Below are 15402 nucleotides of genomic sequence, written 5' to 3'. Positions count from 1 at the left end.
ACGAACACACAGATAGTTTGCTGTTTGGGTGGGTCTCCGGTACTTTATGACAGTTGTAGTAGCTCCTTTTTTCAGTGGAATCTCTCTCTCTCTCTCTCTCTCTCTCTCTCTCTCTCTCTCTCTCTCTCTCTCTCTCTCTCTCTATTTCCTATTCACAATATCTCAAGCCCACAAACTCGGTCAGCTACTCACTCACTTCACTTCGAAGGTGTGTTTTTATCTGCATGCATTTTGTGTCTGTTACTGTAAATACATGCAGGAAAATGGATGGTATGCGTGTCTGTTTGTGTGTGTGTGTGCGCATTGCTGTGGGCTGGCTTGTGCCATGCCTATAAGTTTGTATGTGTGTATGTGTGTGTGCGCGTGTGTGTGTGTGTGTTGTGAGAGGAGGGTTTCGATGCCGCAGATACAGCAGTTCTATTTATAGACAGAATAAAAGCATGCATGCTCTCTTAGCTGATGCATGTCAAATGATTAATTTGTGCATTGAGACTCATGCTCTCTCTCATCCTCTGTCAGTCTTTTTCTCTCTCTGTCACACGTTTTCTCTCTCTCCCTCCTCTCTCTGCGTGTTTCTCTGTTGCCTGTAACACTGATTAATCTAAAGAGAAATCACATGAATTCTGAGGCAATGAGAGTGAAAAATAGAGAGAGAGAGAGAGAGAGAGAGACTAGGGCCTGGCAATCATCATCATCATTAGTAGACGTATTATCAGCAGCATCATTATCTCTCTAATTACCGCCATTGTCATAATCATCAATAATGATTTTTATACCACTGCATGATTGCAGCTGTATCACTCATGATAACCATCATCATCATCATCATCATCATCAGGATTTCATTTTTCGGCTCGACACACATTCAGTTTGCTCTGTGTGTGTGTGTGTGGTCGGTCTGTTTACCTGAGTGGTTTGACCAACTGTCAGATGGCTGCCCACCTCTCATGATTCTCTAACACACACACACATACACACACAAGACTCCTGGGGTTGCCTTCTCCCCCGCGGACATATGAGGGAAGCCCGGCTCTGAATCACACACACGTCCTTCTGTTTTTTTTTAATACTTCCCTTCTGCACTCCTTCATCAGCAAGCAGAAGAATGAATGATGAGATGTGACAGGTCCGAGTAAGGGAGGAGGGGAGGGAAGGAACGAACGGGAAGAAAGGGAAGGAAAGAAGGAAGGAAAGTAGGGGGAGAAATGGAGGGAAGGAGAGAAAGTGAGGCAAGGATGTAGGGGGAGGGAGGGAAATAAGTGTTGAGAAGGAGGGAAGGAAAAGGAAGGAAGAAACCGAAGAAAGAAAGAATGAGGGAACAAAGGAAAGAAGGGGCAGAAAGGTAGGGAAGTAAAGAAGGAAAGAGACAAAGCAAAGACGTGTGCAGAAAGGTAGGGAAGGACAAAAGGGCAGAGAAAGGGAAGGAAGGAAAAAGAGTGGGAGGGAGAGAGTGATGTAGTGGATGAGACATGAAATGAGAGAGAGAGTGAGAAGGTGGGCGGACACGGCTGGATGTGTGAGGCCAGAGGTCACGGGCGAAGTGAGTGGGCTCCGAATCTGAACTCAGACCGGCCATGATGCAAGATGAAAGACATACATACACACACACACACACACACACACACACAATTCTTATTTTTCCACCTTCTTGCCTGTCTGCCTGTCTGTCTTTCTCCGTCGCTATTTGTCTGAACTCTCTCTGGCCCTCGGCCTCCCTCTCTCCCTGTCCATCCTGCAGCAGCCTCATCAGCTGGCTTTACTGAATTAGTTTGTATAACAGAATTACACACAAACCTGTTCTCTGTATACCTTTCTCGCTCTCAAGCTCTCTTTTTCTCCTTTGCTTTTTTTTTGTTGTTTTTTTTTTTTTTGTTTCTCTTCATTTTGCCACTCCTGTTTCAGCTGGCCTGCGGACACAACGGATCCATTATTCTCCTCATTCTTTTGTAACCTTCAATTTCTCAGCCGGTTTGTCCCTACACAGCACACAGACACACACACACACACACACACACACACACACACACACACACACACACAGACACACACAAACACACGCACACATGAATACAAAATATCAAACGTAAAATGTAAAACCTTACATATATGTTGCTGCATGTTTTTAAAATCAGCATTTTTCCTACACATGCATAAGCAACCCTCCTCCTTTCCAAATAAAGAAATAGGATTTTGATAGAGTGGCTAATTGTAAGTGTGTATTTATTGAAAATTACACGTTTACTGTGCACCTTGTGAAGAGAAGCCAGCTGTAAACAACATCATATAGGTTTGTTTTGGTCCAAGAGAGGAGGGATATCCCTGATGAATGATGTCTAGTAGTAGAAGAGTCAGAAATTTGCCTGTTGCGGTAATTTCATCATAAACAAGCCTTGTCTTCACTACTGTCAGCCGTAATCAGCATGTTTTCTCTTTAATTTGCTTTGCCGTTTGCCTGTTATTTCATTCCTCAGCCTCCCACAACGCCCACCCTTTTGTGTCCTTCACAAACTTTGTCTTTATCTTAAACACACTTGGCTCTCCTGAATACACAAACAAGCACACAGCCACCTCACGGCTATAACAGAACACTTGTAACAGCATTACAGTGCACATTGTAAACACAAATTAGGACTGTACTCACACACTTTTCCAGAAAGAAAATGCATTTGTGATTTTACATTTGTCACCTAGATGCTTCTGAAAATAAATGCAGAATCATTTGCAGGGAGAGTGAGAGAAATACACCCAGAAAATATGCACAGAAAGGTGAGTGAAAGTGAGAAACTCTGCAGGCTCTTGATAAACATGGTTGCAGTTATTCTTTTCCTTTAAACAAAGCTAAACTTGGTCTATAACTTTTTACCCCTATCAAGGATTTTATGTCATTGCCGGGCCAAGGGACAACTGTTATATCTGAATGCGAACAAACACACACACTGATGATCATAAACACACGTACCGCCGCACACTATCAAGAGTCTGAGCTGAATTTTACGTGCTGAACCCAAATCATGTTGAAAACCAAAAGCCATAATAATCAAAAGCACAAAATATGATAAAAATCAGAGAAATGCGATTACCTGCTCCAAGTGTTTTTTGCTCCAGTTTAATTCATCATTGCAGTCCCAGTGACCCTACAGAGTGTCTTACTGATCAGGGTCTGATACCCCAAAAATGAATCATCATAGTTATTTCAGCTATCACCAGTGTTCTCTCCCAGTTATTTGTCTCAGCATCAGACAAAAAAAGGACTTAGAAGGAGGTGTTTCGCAAGAGTTTACACATGCCTGTCCTCACTGTTGTTCGTTTATAATTTGGATTTATTGGTGATAAAATGACATTTCTTAAAAAAAACAGGGATTCGGACACACGCTGGTAGTCACGGGGTTACTAATAGGGTCACATGGTGCTACACTAGTTTCTCCTTTATCATTGTTTTTCACTCCATATCAGTACAACTTCACTAGAAGTCACTATCTCCCGAGTCTTAATTGCATTTTGTGCAAAAAACTTTTGCACAAAATGTTGCTCTCACTATAAAAACAAAAGTCCTGTTGTTTTTTTCATCTTGATCGTAATATCAAAAGTGTGTACTCGACAGTGATTCTAGTGTTGAGTTGATGAATCAGTGGCAAAAACTCTGTGGTTCTTAATGAATGTGTTCATGTAGTAGATTTCCCTTTTATGATTTTGTATGATGAAGGTTGTCCCCTGTGGCTGAAATTCCTAGTCAGGTAAAAATAAATGATAACAGTCATGGAACCACTACAGATCTGGAGTTTCTCAAAGGTTTGTGTGTGTTTTGTGCTTTCATACTTGCAGTGAGCTTATATATCTCAGGAGCTGTCTTATTGACAGAGGAGCCTGCAAGTGGCCGTGTGACGGATATTAGATCGAAGTTGGTAAATATTTTCCTGAGCGAGGCCCTCGGGGGAAACAAAGGAAAAAGGGATAGAAGAGAGTCTCGCTGAAATGATGAAGCTTCTGGACTGACTTGTAATGAGATTTAAAGTCGCCTAGACCAGACAAGACGACCTCCTCCTCTCCCTTTCTCTGTCCTTTACTCCCTACATTCCTCTGACTCTTCTCTCCCTCTGTTTCTGTCAGTTTCTCTTCCCCCGCTCACTTACTCTTTGTATTTGTCTGACACTTCACTCTGCCTTTTCTTTTTTTTTTTTTTTCTCTGTTCCTCCCCCGTTCTCTGACTCTCACTCAGACTCTCTCCCTGTTGTTGTGAAAATAATTCCCCTCTGGCAGCTGTAACTGTAGTAACGCCGTTACTCGAGGGCAGCAGACACCTCCTTTGTTTACATCCAACATGGTGCCCTCTACACCGCAAAAACTCCACCTTGACATCCTCTAGTCGTTTATTCAGCCTTAATGATCCCTGAGAAGAAATTGAGTTCATTGCAGTTGCTCAAATTCTTGAGAGAAATACATATATAAGGCTATATGTTTCACAGGTTTTTTTATGTCTGGGTACAAGAAGAAATATGTTGAAACAAGGCAGAATAAGGCAGATCATCCTGCTGGCATCAAGAACAAGACACTGGATTGATGAAATTTCCTGATTATCCAATTCCTCTGTCAGATTTTTTCACTTGGTATCAGATAAATCCGTTTTTTTGACCTGGAATAAATTACTTGTTGAGATGGATTTTTTTTTCTTGCAGTGCATCCCTGGTTCCTTGGTTTTACAAATAAACTGTGACACACCTACACAGTCACGGCAGAAACTGGATCCAGTTCAGCATGAGGGACTGGAGCTTGTTTCTGTTACAGTTTGCTATGACACCTGTTGCTATATAAGGGGATGCATTATTTGTTTTCTAGTTTCTTTAACTGTGCTCCAGGATCCAGGATGGGCCTTGAGCCTGCCTGGGTTGAATCATCGTGTGTGTAGGTGTGTGTCTGTTTGTATACTTTAATGGGCTGCAGAGTGAGACAGCTGATCTCACTTGGGCTTGACAGTGACAGTGTTATTATCCCTTATGCATTTTGTCCAAACAAAGAGGAACCTATGGCCTTTCAAGCTCCTGTGAATCACCTCTTGCATTCAAGAGACTGTGTATGCGTGTGTGTCCTGGACTGAATGTGTTTTCCATTCAGGAGCTCAGGTCTAGTAGTGACTCATCGCTGCCCAGTAGCCTGTCTCTCTCCCCCTCTCTCTCCCCCTCTCTCTCCCCCTCTCTCTCCTCCTCTCTCTCCCTCTCCCTCTCTCTGGCTATGGCCATCTGATGCCAGCTCATTTACACATCAGTGACTGTATCTGTGTAATCTGTGTATCATATCAAACTAGAGGATGTTGATGTTGAATATATGCATCTTTGATGGTTTCACTGGGAAAACAAAGAATTTCAAACAATTTATGTGGACTTTCTTGTTGTTTTTTCAGTCTATTTTAGTATGAGATGTGGCAAATTGACTAACTATCCTGCTGAAAACTAAAGTTGTCATTCATAGTGTTACATTATCTTTTCTAAGAAAACAGATGCAGCTAAGATTTAGAAACCAATTAAGTTAAAATTGAAGCCCCTGTCTCTCTCCCTCTCCCTTCCTCAGTGTCGGATGGTGAGTAAGGATGTATCGGCTGACACCATGTATGACGTGCTGCATGACATTGAGTACAGACGGAAATGGGACACAAATGTCATTGAGACCTTCGATATCGGAAAACTCACCGTCAATGCAGATGTTGGCTACTACTCATGTATGTCACATACACATACATATGTATTCACACATACACACTCACAGACACACACATTGTAGTGTTAACTAGTCGTCTCTTGCTCTGTAACAGGGAAGTGTCCAAAGCCACTTCGGAACCGTGATGTTGTCACGCTTCGCTCCTGGCTGCCGATGGGAAAAGATTACATCATCATGAACTATTCTGTCAAACATGCTGTGAGTACACACACACACACACACACACACACACACACACACAATCACCTGAGACCCTAATCATTTACTCTATAGTTATAGTTTGTGCATGTACTATATTATATAGTACATGTACATATATGTATTATATGGACAAAAGTATAAGGCCACACCTCCTAATCACTGAATTCAGGTGTTTTATTCAGTTCCGATGCCACAGGTGTATAAAATCAAGCACCAAGCCATGTAGTCTGCCTGCACAAGCATTTTTTAAAGAATGGCTCGTTGTGAAGAGCTCACTGAATCCGAGCATGGTACTGTAATAGCAATGTAATTGGACGCCACCGTTGCAGCAAGTCAGTTTGTGAGAATTCCTCCCTCCTGGATATCCTCCATCAGCCGTAAGTGGTATTATTGCAAAGTGGAAGGAACCACAGCAACTCAGCCACCAAGTGGCAGACCACATAAAGTTACAGAGCGGGGTCGCCAAGTGCTGAGGTCCATAGTGCGTAAAAGTGGCCAACGCTCTGCTGACTCAATAACTGCAGAGCTTCAAATCTTGTCTGGCATTAACATCAGCACAAAAACTGAGCACCGGGAGCTTCAGCCTTACATCACCAAGCACAATGGCAAGCGTCAGATGGAGCAGTGTAAAGCACGGCGCCTCTGAACTCTGGAGTGGTGGAAACGCATTCTGTGGAGCGATGAAACATGTTTCTCTATCTGGTGGTCTGATGGACGCCTGGGTTTGGTGAATGCCAGGAGAACGATCTCTGCCTGACTGCACTGTGCCGACTGTAAAGTTTGGTGGAGGAGGGATAATGCTATGGGCTTGTTTTTCTGTGGTCGGCCTCGGCCCCTTAGATCCAGTGAAGGGAAATCTTAATGCTTCAGCTCACCAAGACATTTTGGACAATTCTTTGCTTTCAACTTTGTGGTAACAGTTTGGGGAAGGCCCTTTTCTGTTGCAGCATGATTTAGCCCCAGTGCAGAAAGCAAGCTCCATAAAGGTATGGTTGGCTGAGTTTGGAGTGGAAAAACTTGACTGTCTGGCACAGAGCCCTGACCTCAACCTCATCCAACACCTTTGGGATGAACTAGAATGGAGATTGTGAGCCAGACCCTCTTGTCCAACATCAGTGTCTGACCTCACAAATGCTCTTCTGGATGAATGGAAAAATGAATGGAAAATTCCCACAGACACACTCCAAAATCTGGTAGAAAGCCTTCCCAGAAGAGTGGAAGATCTTACAGCTGCAAAGGGGTACCAACTCCAAATTAATGCCTATGAATTTAGAATGGGATGTCATAAAAGCTCCCGTAGACGTAATGTATAGGTGGTCCAGTACTTTTGTCCATATAGTGTGTGTGTGTATGGGTTTGTACAAAGATGCATTGGAATGCTAATACAGCGCTGTGAAACAAATGGCCCATTTTGAAATGAGTTTGATCTTCGGGTGAGCCGACTTGAATGTTGATCCAGTTTAGCAGGCTAATGGGTCTGATGCAGAGTACAAAAAGTAATCCTCAAATGTTTGACAAAATACAAAGCTCTGTGTTTGTGTGCGTGAGTGTGTGTGAGAGAGAGAGAGAGGGAGGGAGGGAGAGGGAGGGAGTGAGGGAGAGAGAAAGAGATAACACCAAGGTCGTATCAGTCACTCGTGTAAAAGTCAACTTTTTAGGACTAAAGGAGGAACTAAATCTTCCAGGAAGTGAATATTTTTGGCACCATTCCAAACTGAAATGCTACTCCGTTTCCTCCTGCACTTGATGCCTCAACTTAGTAGTAAGAGCAAAGGTACTGATAAGGAAAATCAGCTCAGTGGTTCGTAGTATTAGTGACATCACATATTTTGGTAGTAATTCTGTTCATTGTGTGTAGTTCATATATATATTTTTTAGTTGTGTTGGTGCTTTTTAGGAACTTGTTGAAGTTACAGCTAGTGCCAAGAGCCAATAAAACAACTAGTGAGACAGGGCTCAGACGTGTTCAAGTTTGGACTCGGGCCTGAAAATCCAGCCTTTATTTTGGCACTATTTCCATTTTGTTTTGCCAGCTGGAGGACGAGGGCAAGAGTTACCCCGTGTAAAAGCTTATTCATTCATTACCTCGTTCTGTCCTCCTGGCTATCCGTCTCTTTCCTCTGTGTCTGTCCATCTTTTCCTGCCTCTCTTTCTGTCTCTTTCCCTCTGTCTCTCAATTTAATTTTCTCTGTTTTTCTCTTTCTTTCTCACTGTCTCTGTTTCTTCTTAATGTAATGTTTACAGAAGGATAAGGCTTCTCATGTGACTGTTAGCTGTTGACTTCCTCCTTTGCCTTCCGCATTCCTGCATCAGTGAGTGGTTAGGAGCATGTTAGATAGCGTGGTTCTGTGTGTGTGTGTGTGTGTGTGTGTGTGTGTGATTAGCCAAGGTCAGTTTTATAATCAGTAATGTGAGAGTCTGAGTTGAAGAGCGCAGCTGTATAGGGTAGCTGGTAGGAAGTTGGGTTGTGACTCCACTTGCATTACATTGCATGACATTACACACATTTTAGTCACTGACATCTTACACTCCTCTCCTCTTTTGTCCACTATTCATAAACAACTTAATTTCAAGTACGTGTTTGCTTCACCAAATTCTGAACACCGTTTCACACTTGCCAGAGAGGCCTACACCATAATAAATTAAAGTGAGTAAATGATACTTGTGTTGCATCATGTAACCACTTCATGAATAAAAGGATTTTTCTTCTTCTCAGCTGGTGGATTGCTTCAATTAGGACTGTAAAGTAACACTCTATTGGTTGCCGAACACAAATGCTGAACTGAATTTGAACTCAATTTCCAGTGCGACCCCACAAAAAGTAGCCCACTATTTTTATTTAGCTCCTAACACTGTAATGTTGCAGTTGTCCTTTTCCCCCCCAGTAGCTTGTAAATATGATGATTCAGGAATGCTGCTTTTGTACTGTAAAATTACTCATGATAATCCCATCAGCAGAAATTATTCAATGTAACCTGGGAATGGATAGAAGTGCAAGCAGCAAAAAGACACAGCAAATAGCTGAGGAATTGATATCGACATGATCTAAAAGTCTCCTCTGATACCAGTGCTGTCACTGAGTGTTGCTCAGTGTGCATCTTAAGTGCCCTTCAGTTTGCCTGTCCCAGTTAGCACTGGCCGACCAATGCTGGACTTTGAATCATGAATAATAAATCAATATAATCAATATCAATATAATCAAAGGAATAAGTAAGCATTGTGGTAGTGGGCTAAATTTGGCATTTTTCCATGCTGTGATGAGCGACAGTGTTGTGCTTTTTGCATCAGGATGACGAGTATGAAGCAGAACACCAGACTGTTACCACTTTTGATTGTTAGCAATAATACCAGGAAAACAAACAAACCCAGCAATTTTACATTATTTAACCCTTGACCATACACAGACATCCATAACAGCTTAAGAGACCTGAAAGATTACATGTGGCTCATGCTCATGTAGGGCTGTTGCATTATTAATGTGGAGATTATGACCAAGCAGGCAGAAGTTCTGTAAGTTAAGAAAATTGCATTCCTTCGCTATAATGCAGCCTTTCAAGAAGTATGGAAAACCAATGCCATTATCATGCTATTAAAGAGGTATGCCAGTGTTTGGGCAGAATGTCCTTTTTTCCGACTCACCAAGACTGAGGCAAGGTGTTCGATACCATTTAAACTCCATATCTCCAAGTGGTTCAGTTCCTATGGGTAGCATTTCATGTTAGCTTAGCATAAAGACTTGAAGCCTATGGAAGTCGTTAGCCTCGCTCCTTTACAGTTAAAAAATAAATCTTAGAGCAACTCCAAAGTTGTCTTATTTACTCAATGTATCATGTGTATTAAAAGTACACATCTTGATTTTTTTTTTTTTAAAAAGTCTTTTTAGGAGAAGTTATGTGCCAGATCCTCCATGGAGCAGATCACTGCGATAGAAGGAAGAATGTGTTCAGTGGTTACAGTTTCATCACTGAACTTGTCCTAAAAAGACTCTTGATTTGAAAAAAAAAAAAAAAAAAAAAAAAAACCAAGACATGTATTTCAAATAGTATTTTCACATCCTCTTATCACCTGCCACACCATGTAAATAAGACGGCTTCAAAGTAGTCATTTATATTGACACGTGCGGTGTAGTATATAGAGCTACTGGCAGTGAGTGAGCAGATAGGGGTTCAGTGTCTCTCTGAAGGACACTTTGACAGGACACACCGAGAATAACAATGAGAATAAGCATAAGAATGTGTGTATGTGTGTGTTCTCTGTGCAGAAACACCCTCCTAAGAAGGACATGGTGCGAGCTGTGTCCATTCAAACTGGCTACATGATCCAGAGCCAGGGACCCAACCACTGTACCCTCACCTACTTGGCCCAGGTAGACCCACGAGGTAACTAATACACACACACACACACACACAAGCACACACACACACACACACACACACACACACACACACACACACACACACACACACACACACACAGAAGCACATGATGCCATGCATGCTGCACACTCAGTTGACTCATAAACCTGTACACACTCAAGCACCCATGCATATAGGCACAGGCAGCAATGCACACATCATCGCACAAGGTTACATGCATGGACGAACATGTGAATGGAAGTAAAACACGCACACACACACATACACGCACACACACATACACACACACACACACACATGCACACACATGCACACACACAGGTGGGTAATGTGTGCTCAGGAGAATGAATGATTCATTATCCTGGCTTTATTTCAAAAGGAGTCGCCATAGTAACTATATATGAAGGACAACATGTGTTTTCTCCCTCAATCTCTGCCCCTCTTCGTTCTCCTCCCCTCTCTTTTTCTATCCATTAATCACTTTCTCTCACACCCCCCCCCCTCTGTTCACCCCCCTGTACTGTCAGTGCCTTGCTGAAATTTGTGTTAATCTCTTAGTTCACCCCTTTTGACGTGTGTGTGAGTGTCTGTGTGTGTGTGTGTGTGTGTGTGTGTGTGTGTGTGTGTGTGTGCAAGCGTGTGCACGTGTCTGTGTGTGCGTGCTTGTGACACATCTGTTTGCCAAGAGTAGTAAGTTACAAAGCCTCACTTTGATCCCGGAAGACATGACATGTAATAAAGGCTACTCTAAATCCCTGTCTCTTTCATCCTGCTCCTCTTTCTCCTTTTTCCGTCTCTCTCTCTCTCTCTCTTTCTCCTTCTGTTCTCTCTGTCTCTCTTTGTTTGCAGGTTCACTACCCAAGTGGGTTGTCAACAAGTCTTCCCAGTTTCTTGCTCCTAAAGTAAGTCACAAATGGTCTGTGTGTGTGTGTGTGTGTGTGTGTGTGTGTGTTAACTGGTGTGGTTCATGCATTATGTCACAAACTCACAGTGCCTGTCAAGAGGGGAATATGCAGAAGTTACACTGATGTATAATGTACGATCTTTTTTACACATCACAGAATTTCTCGCTCTCTCTCTCCCTGCCTCCCTCTCTTTTTTTCCCTCTCTCTCTCTGTATATGTGTGTGTTGAAATAGGGCAAAAAACATCTCTCAGGAGCACCCTGGGATGGAGAGATCCCTTGATGATAGTGTCTAAAAATAGGAACAGAAAGACACACATATACACACAAACACATGAAATAACATTTTGGCTAACGACTGATTTAATTGCAGCGTCTGTGCCAGTGACTATAAAAAGCAGGGAAGTCGGCTTCATACAAGCGCATAAGTCTGTCATGCTGCTAAACCCTCTTTAAGCTGTGCTGATAATATTTATTAAATGAGTACCTCCTTTATTTGAAAATCCCAGTGATTTTCCCAAGCTAATAAATCCAAGCAAAACTATTTCCAGGTTACGCTGTGAGTTTTATTTTGAGGTATTACCGTTTGATTTAGCTTTGTTAGTCAATAGTCACATTGTTGGAATGAGGGCTTTGTGTAATTATGCACACAGCTGGTTGGTGAGTCTAATCCGCCGTGACACCTCTGGTATGAAAACTGTTTGAAGAGACCTCTACGGTGACAGGCGTTGAGAAGTAACTCCATTTCACTGACAATCTGTGTAAAACTTCAGACATCTGAAGAGGGATTTAATTTTTCCTTTGATTTGTTTTCACACAGAATCAGCTCACAGTGTTTCTCCTCTCTGCCTTCATATCTCTCTTACCCTTGCCTCTCTCTCATCACCATCCTTCTCTCTGTCTCCCACTCATCCATCCTCATCTCTCCATGTATTGTCAGTCTTGCCATTTCTCTCACTTGCCGTCTGTCCCCCACCTCTCTCTGCATCTGTGTGCTAAGTGTGACAAATTCAATGGGGATCAATACAGATTGATAAAAATGAATGAATATGCTGTCTCATTTGCTCTCTCTCTTTTTTGTGTCCTCTATCCTGTCTCTCTCTCTCCCTCTCCCTCTCTCTCTCTCTCTCTCGCTGTCTCTCTGTCTGTCTCTCTAGGCGATGAAGAAGATCAACAAGGCGTGCTTGAAGTATTTAGAGTGGAAGCAGAGACACAACCCCGGCTTCAAGCCCTGGCTCTACCCTGAACAGAATACATTACCCAGCATCCTGCTGTCTGAGCTCAGTATCCAGCACGCTGACAGCCTGGAGAATATTGACGAGAGCTCCCTCGCCGAGGCCCAGGAGAGAGACAGTGACTAGCGTTCGCACACACACACACACACACACACACTCACACACACACACTCACACACACAGATGCACTCACACACATACAGTAGTGCAGGGATACATGCATAACTAATACACATCCATATTCACACATAGGTGTATATACATGCACATATGCTCATACACCGGGATGCACACAGTTATTCATGCGCACAGACACACTCATACAAACTCAAGTCTCATAAGTGTATAAACTCATGTGCACCCACACACACACCAACTTGCAAGGGGCTGCACGACTACATCTTTTTTACAGCTTGGTAAATAATAATTAATGAATTAGTAATTTTAAAAAGTAGTCAATGAAATGTTGACTGGTCATACAATCTCTGATTTTTCAAAATGTGGTTGTAAATATATTACCACCACAGATGGGATTCAATAGTCCTGCGTGTCCATAATGTGACGTTTTTTTCACCTTCTCATTTCTCAAATTCATATCTGATGTTCAGTTTGACTTGATAACACACCAATTTACATAAAATAATGAGGAAACATTCCCCTGCAAATTACAAATTTCCTGGAGATGGATCTTGAAATTAATACATTAACTAAAAGTTATTTTAATTCAAAACAGCGCCTCCTGGTGGTGATAGATTGGTCAACTTCTCAGTGCTAGCCCCAATGCATAGACATGTATATGCACACATACAGATACACACCCGTGTACACACACAGACACACACAATGCATATTTACATACATGCATACAGACATGCACACATACACACACACACACGGTCTCATTGTGTCTCTGCTCCTGGTGTTTCTCTGTTATTCATTATGTGTCTGGATCACGTCTCCCCTTGTTAGCACATAATAAATATGCAGGTGTGCAGAAGGCAGCTGGAACACACACACACACACACACACACACACACACACACACATACACACACAGACACACAGACACAAACACATGTCATACACTGACATTCACTCTCACACATACTGTGTGCTCCTCTACTCTTGAGATGTATGAATGTATGTAGAGTTTAAAAATTAAATACAGATTCCTACAAAGGTTTTCAACTTTCACCAGTGATCTGTGTCATTCTTTCCTTAGATGTACCAGTTGCACGTGTGTGTGTATATGTGTGTGTATGTGTGTGTGTGTGTCAGTATGTCTGTGATGCTGCCTGCTGATTGGTGTCATGCTGCTGCTAAAAAGGTTTAACAAATCATTGACCTAATTAACTAGTTGATCTAGTCTCATTCACACAATCTTTCTCACACACACACACACACACACACACACACACACACACACACACACACACACACTTGTAAATCTACACTGATGGGATCAGAGTAGGGACACACCCTTGGGATATTAACTATTGATGAACTATTTTTTAGCCCAGGCATGTGTGTATGTGTGTGTGTTTGCGAGTGTGCACTGATACACCAGCGTGTGCATGTGTGTGCTGTGGCCTAGATCAGAACTAGGATTCCCTCAATCTGTTGGCATGGCAACTCAGAGATCGGCTCCGCACCAAAGAGAGACACGGCGAAGAGAGAGCCTGCGTGTCACAGAAGAAGTGACTTATCGCAGGGTGTCTGCCCCTTCTTCCCCATGCAGGATTGGATTGTGTGTGTACATTTTTACATGCATGTCAACATTTTTGTTTCCCCTGGAAAGATTAATTGGATGACGTGACACCATCTTATCTTGCATGACACACACACACACACACACACATGCACACACACAGAATAGAGACAGTAAACAATAAGAGTGGTCAGCGACCTACAGCTGTATTAAACATGTTGGACACACATAAGCTGGAATGATCGTAAATGCCAAGATGGTATCTTTCAGAATGTGTGTGTGTGTGTGTGTTCGCTTGTCCGTGTGTGTGTATGTCTCCAGACACATCGATGGAGCGGTGAGAGGAGGACAAACAACCTGGCTTTTTTGCAAGCCATCCGCTGTCGCTTCTCCACGATCATCACTGTCTGTGATCTTCTACCTCATCTGCCACTGAAGTGCTATGTAATAAAGTATAAATGATCAATATAATATTAAAGGAAGAAATGTGTGTGACTAGCAGGGGTGTCCCTCTCTCTCTCTCTCTCTCCTGTTTTATCGACCGTTTAGCCCTCTGTCCTTGTGTGTAACCAATCCATACATCCTCAGCCTCTTAATGAGCCTTCTCGCTCACACACTCAGCCATCATCCTCAAATGTGTGTGTGTGTGCATGTGTGTGTACGTAGGCTGAATATGTGTGTGCTGTGAACTGTGTGTCCCGGTGGCATCCCTGCGTTGTCCTCCCACCCACCTCCACAGCAGGAGACGTATAAGCAGCGTGACTGCAAGCCTCCCAGTGCGTGTGTGTGTGTGTGTGTGTGTGTGCGCCTACATATGTGTCACACTGCCACCCCCACAGCAACCCAGCCCACCAGGGCTGATAGACTGGTGATGACTCATCACAACCCCTCCTCTCCTCTCCTCTCCTCTCCTCTCCTCTCCTCTCCTTCCACCTCTTGTGTTCCCCCGTTCTCTGTTGCAATCCCTTATCATCTGCTCTGCACCCCTTCCTCCTTTTCTCCTCTTTTTCTCTCCGTTTTTCTATTCCCATCCCTTCATCCATCATACTCTATCCTCATCTTTCTCCTCCTCTCCCCCTCCTCTTCCTCATTCTCATGTCTGATCGCTCCTTCCTCTTTTCATCCCCCCTTTGCTCTTCTCAATCCTCTCCTTTGAATCTTTCCTTTCCTTTGCTCCTCTTACCTCTACTCCCCTCCCCATCTCACCCCCTCTCACTTAATTTTCTTCACTCCAGTGTCTAGTTTCTCCATCCACTGCTATTCTGCTGTC

At 43.0% G+C, this 15402-nt stretch overlaps 1 protein-coding gene across 1 annotated transcript in view; it reads left to right on the top strand.

Moving 5' to 3' along the window:
- stard10 (StAR related lipid transfer domain containing 10) overlaps positions 1–13618 on the top strand; it is a 17548-nt gene extending 3930 nt beyond the window's left edge. The window contains exons 2-6 of the mRNA XM_030067893.1: positions 5563–5710; positions 5804–5907; positions 10172–10289; positions 11136–11188; positions 12347–13618. Of these exons, the coding sequence (XP_029923753.1) occupies positions 5563–5710; positions 5804–5907; positions 10172–10289; positions 11136–11188; positions 12347–12550 (627 nt within the window). The 3' untranslated portion in view covers positions 12551–13618. The remainder of the gene's footprint in view (positions 1–5562; positions 5711–5803; positions 5908–10171; positions 10290–11135; positions 11189–12346) is intronic.
- Positions 13619–15402: the final 1784 nt, after the last annotated feature.

This window comes from Myripristis murdjan, chromosome 13 (genome assembly GCF_902150065.1).
Source record: "Myripristis murdjan chromosome 13, fMyrMur1.1, whole genome shotgun sequence".
NCBI classification, from domain to species: domain Eukaryota; kingdom Metazoa; phylum Chordata; class Actinopteri; order Holocentriformes; family Holocentridae; genus Myripristis; species Myripristis murdjan.
The sequence above is the reverse complement of the archived record's forward strand: the minus strand, read 5'-3'. Positions and strand labels throughout refer to the sequence as shown.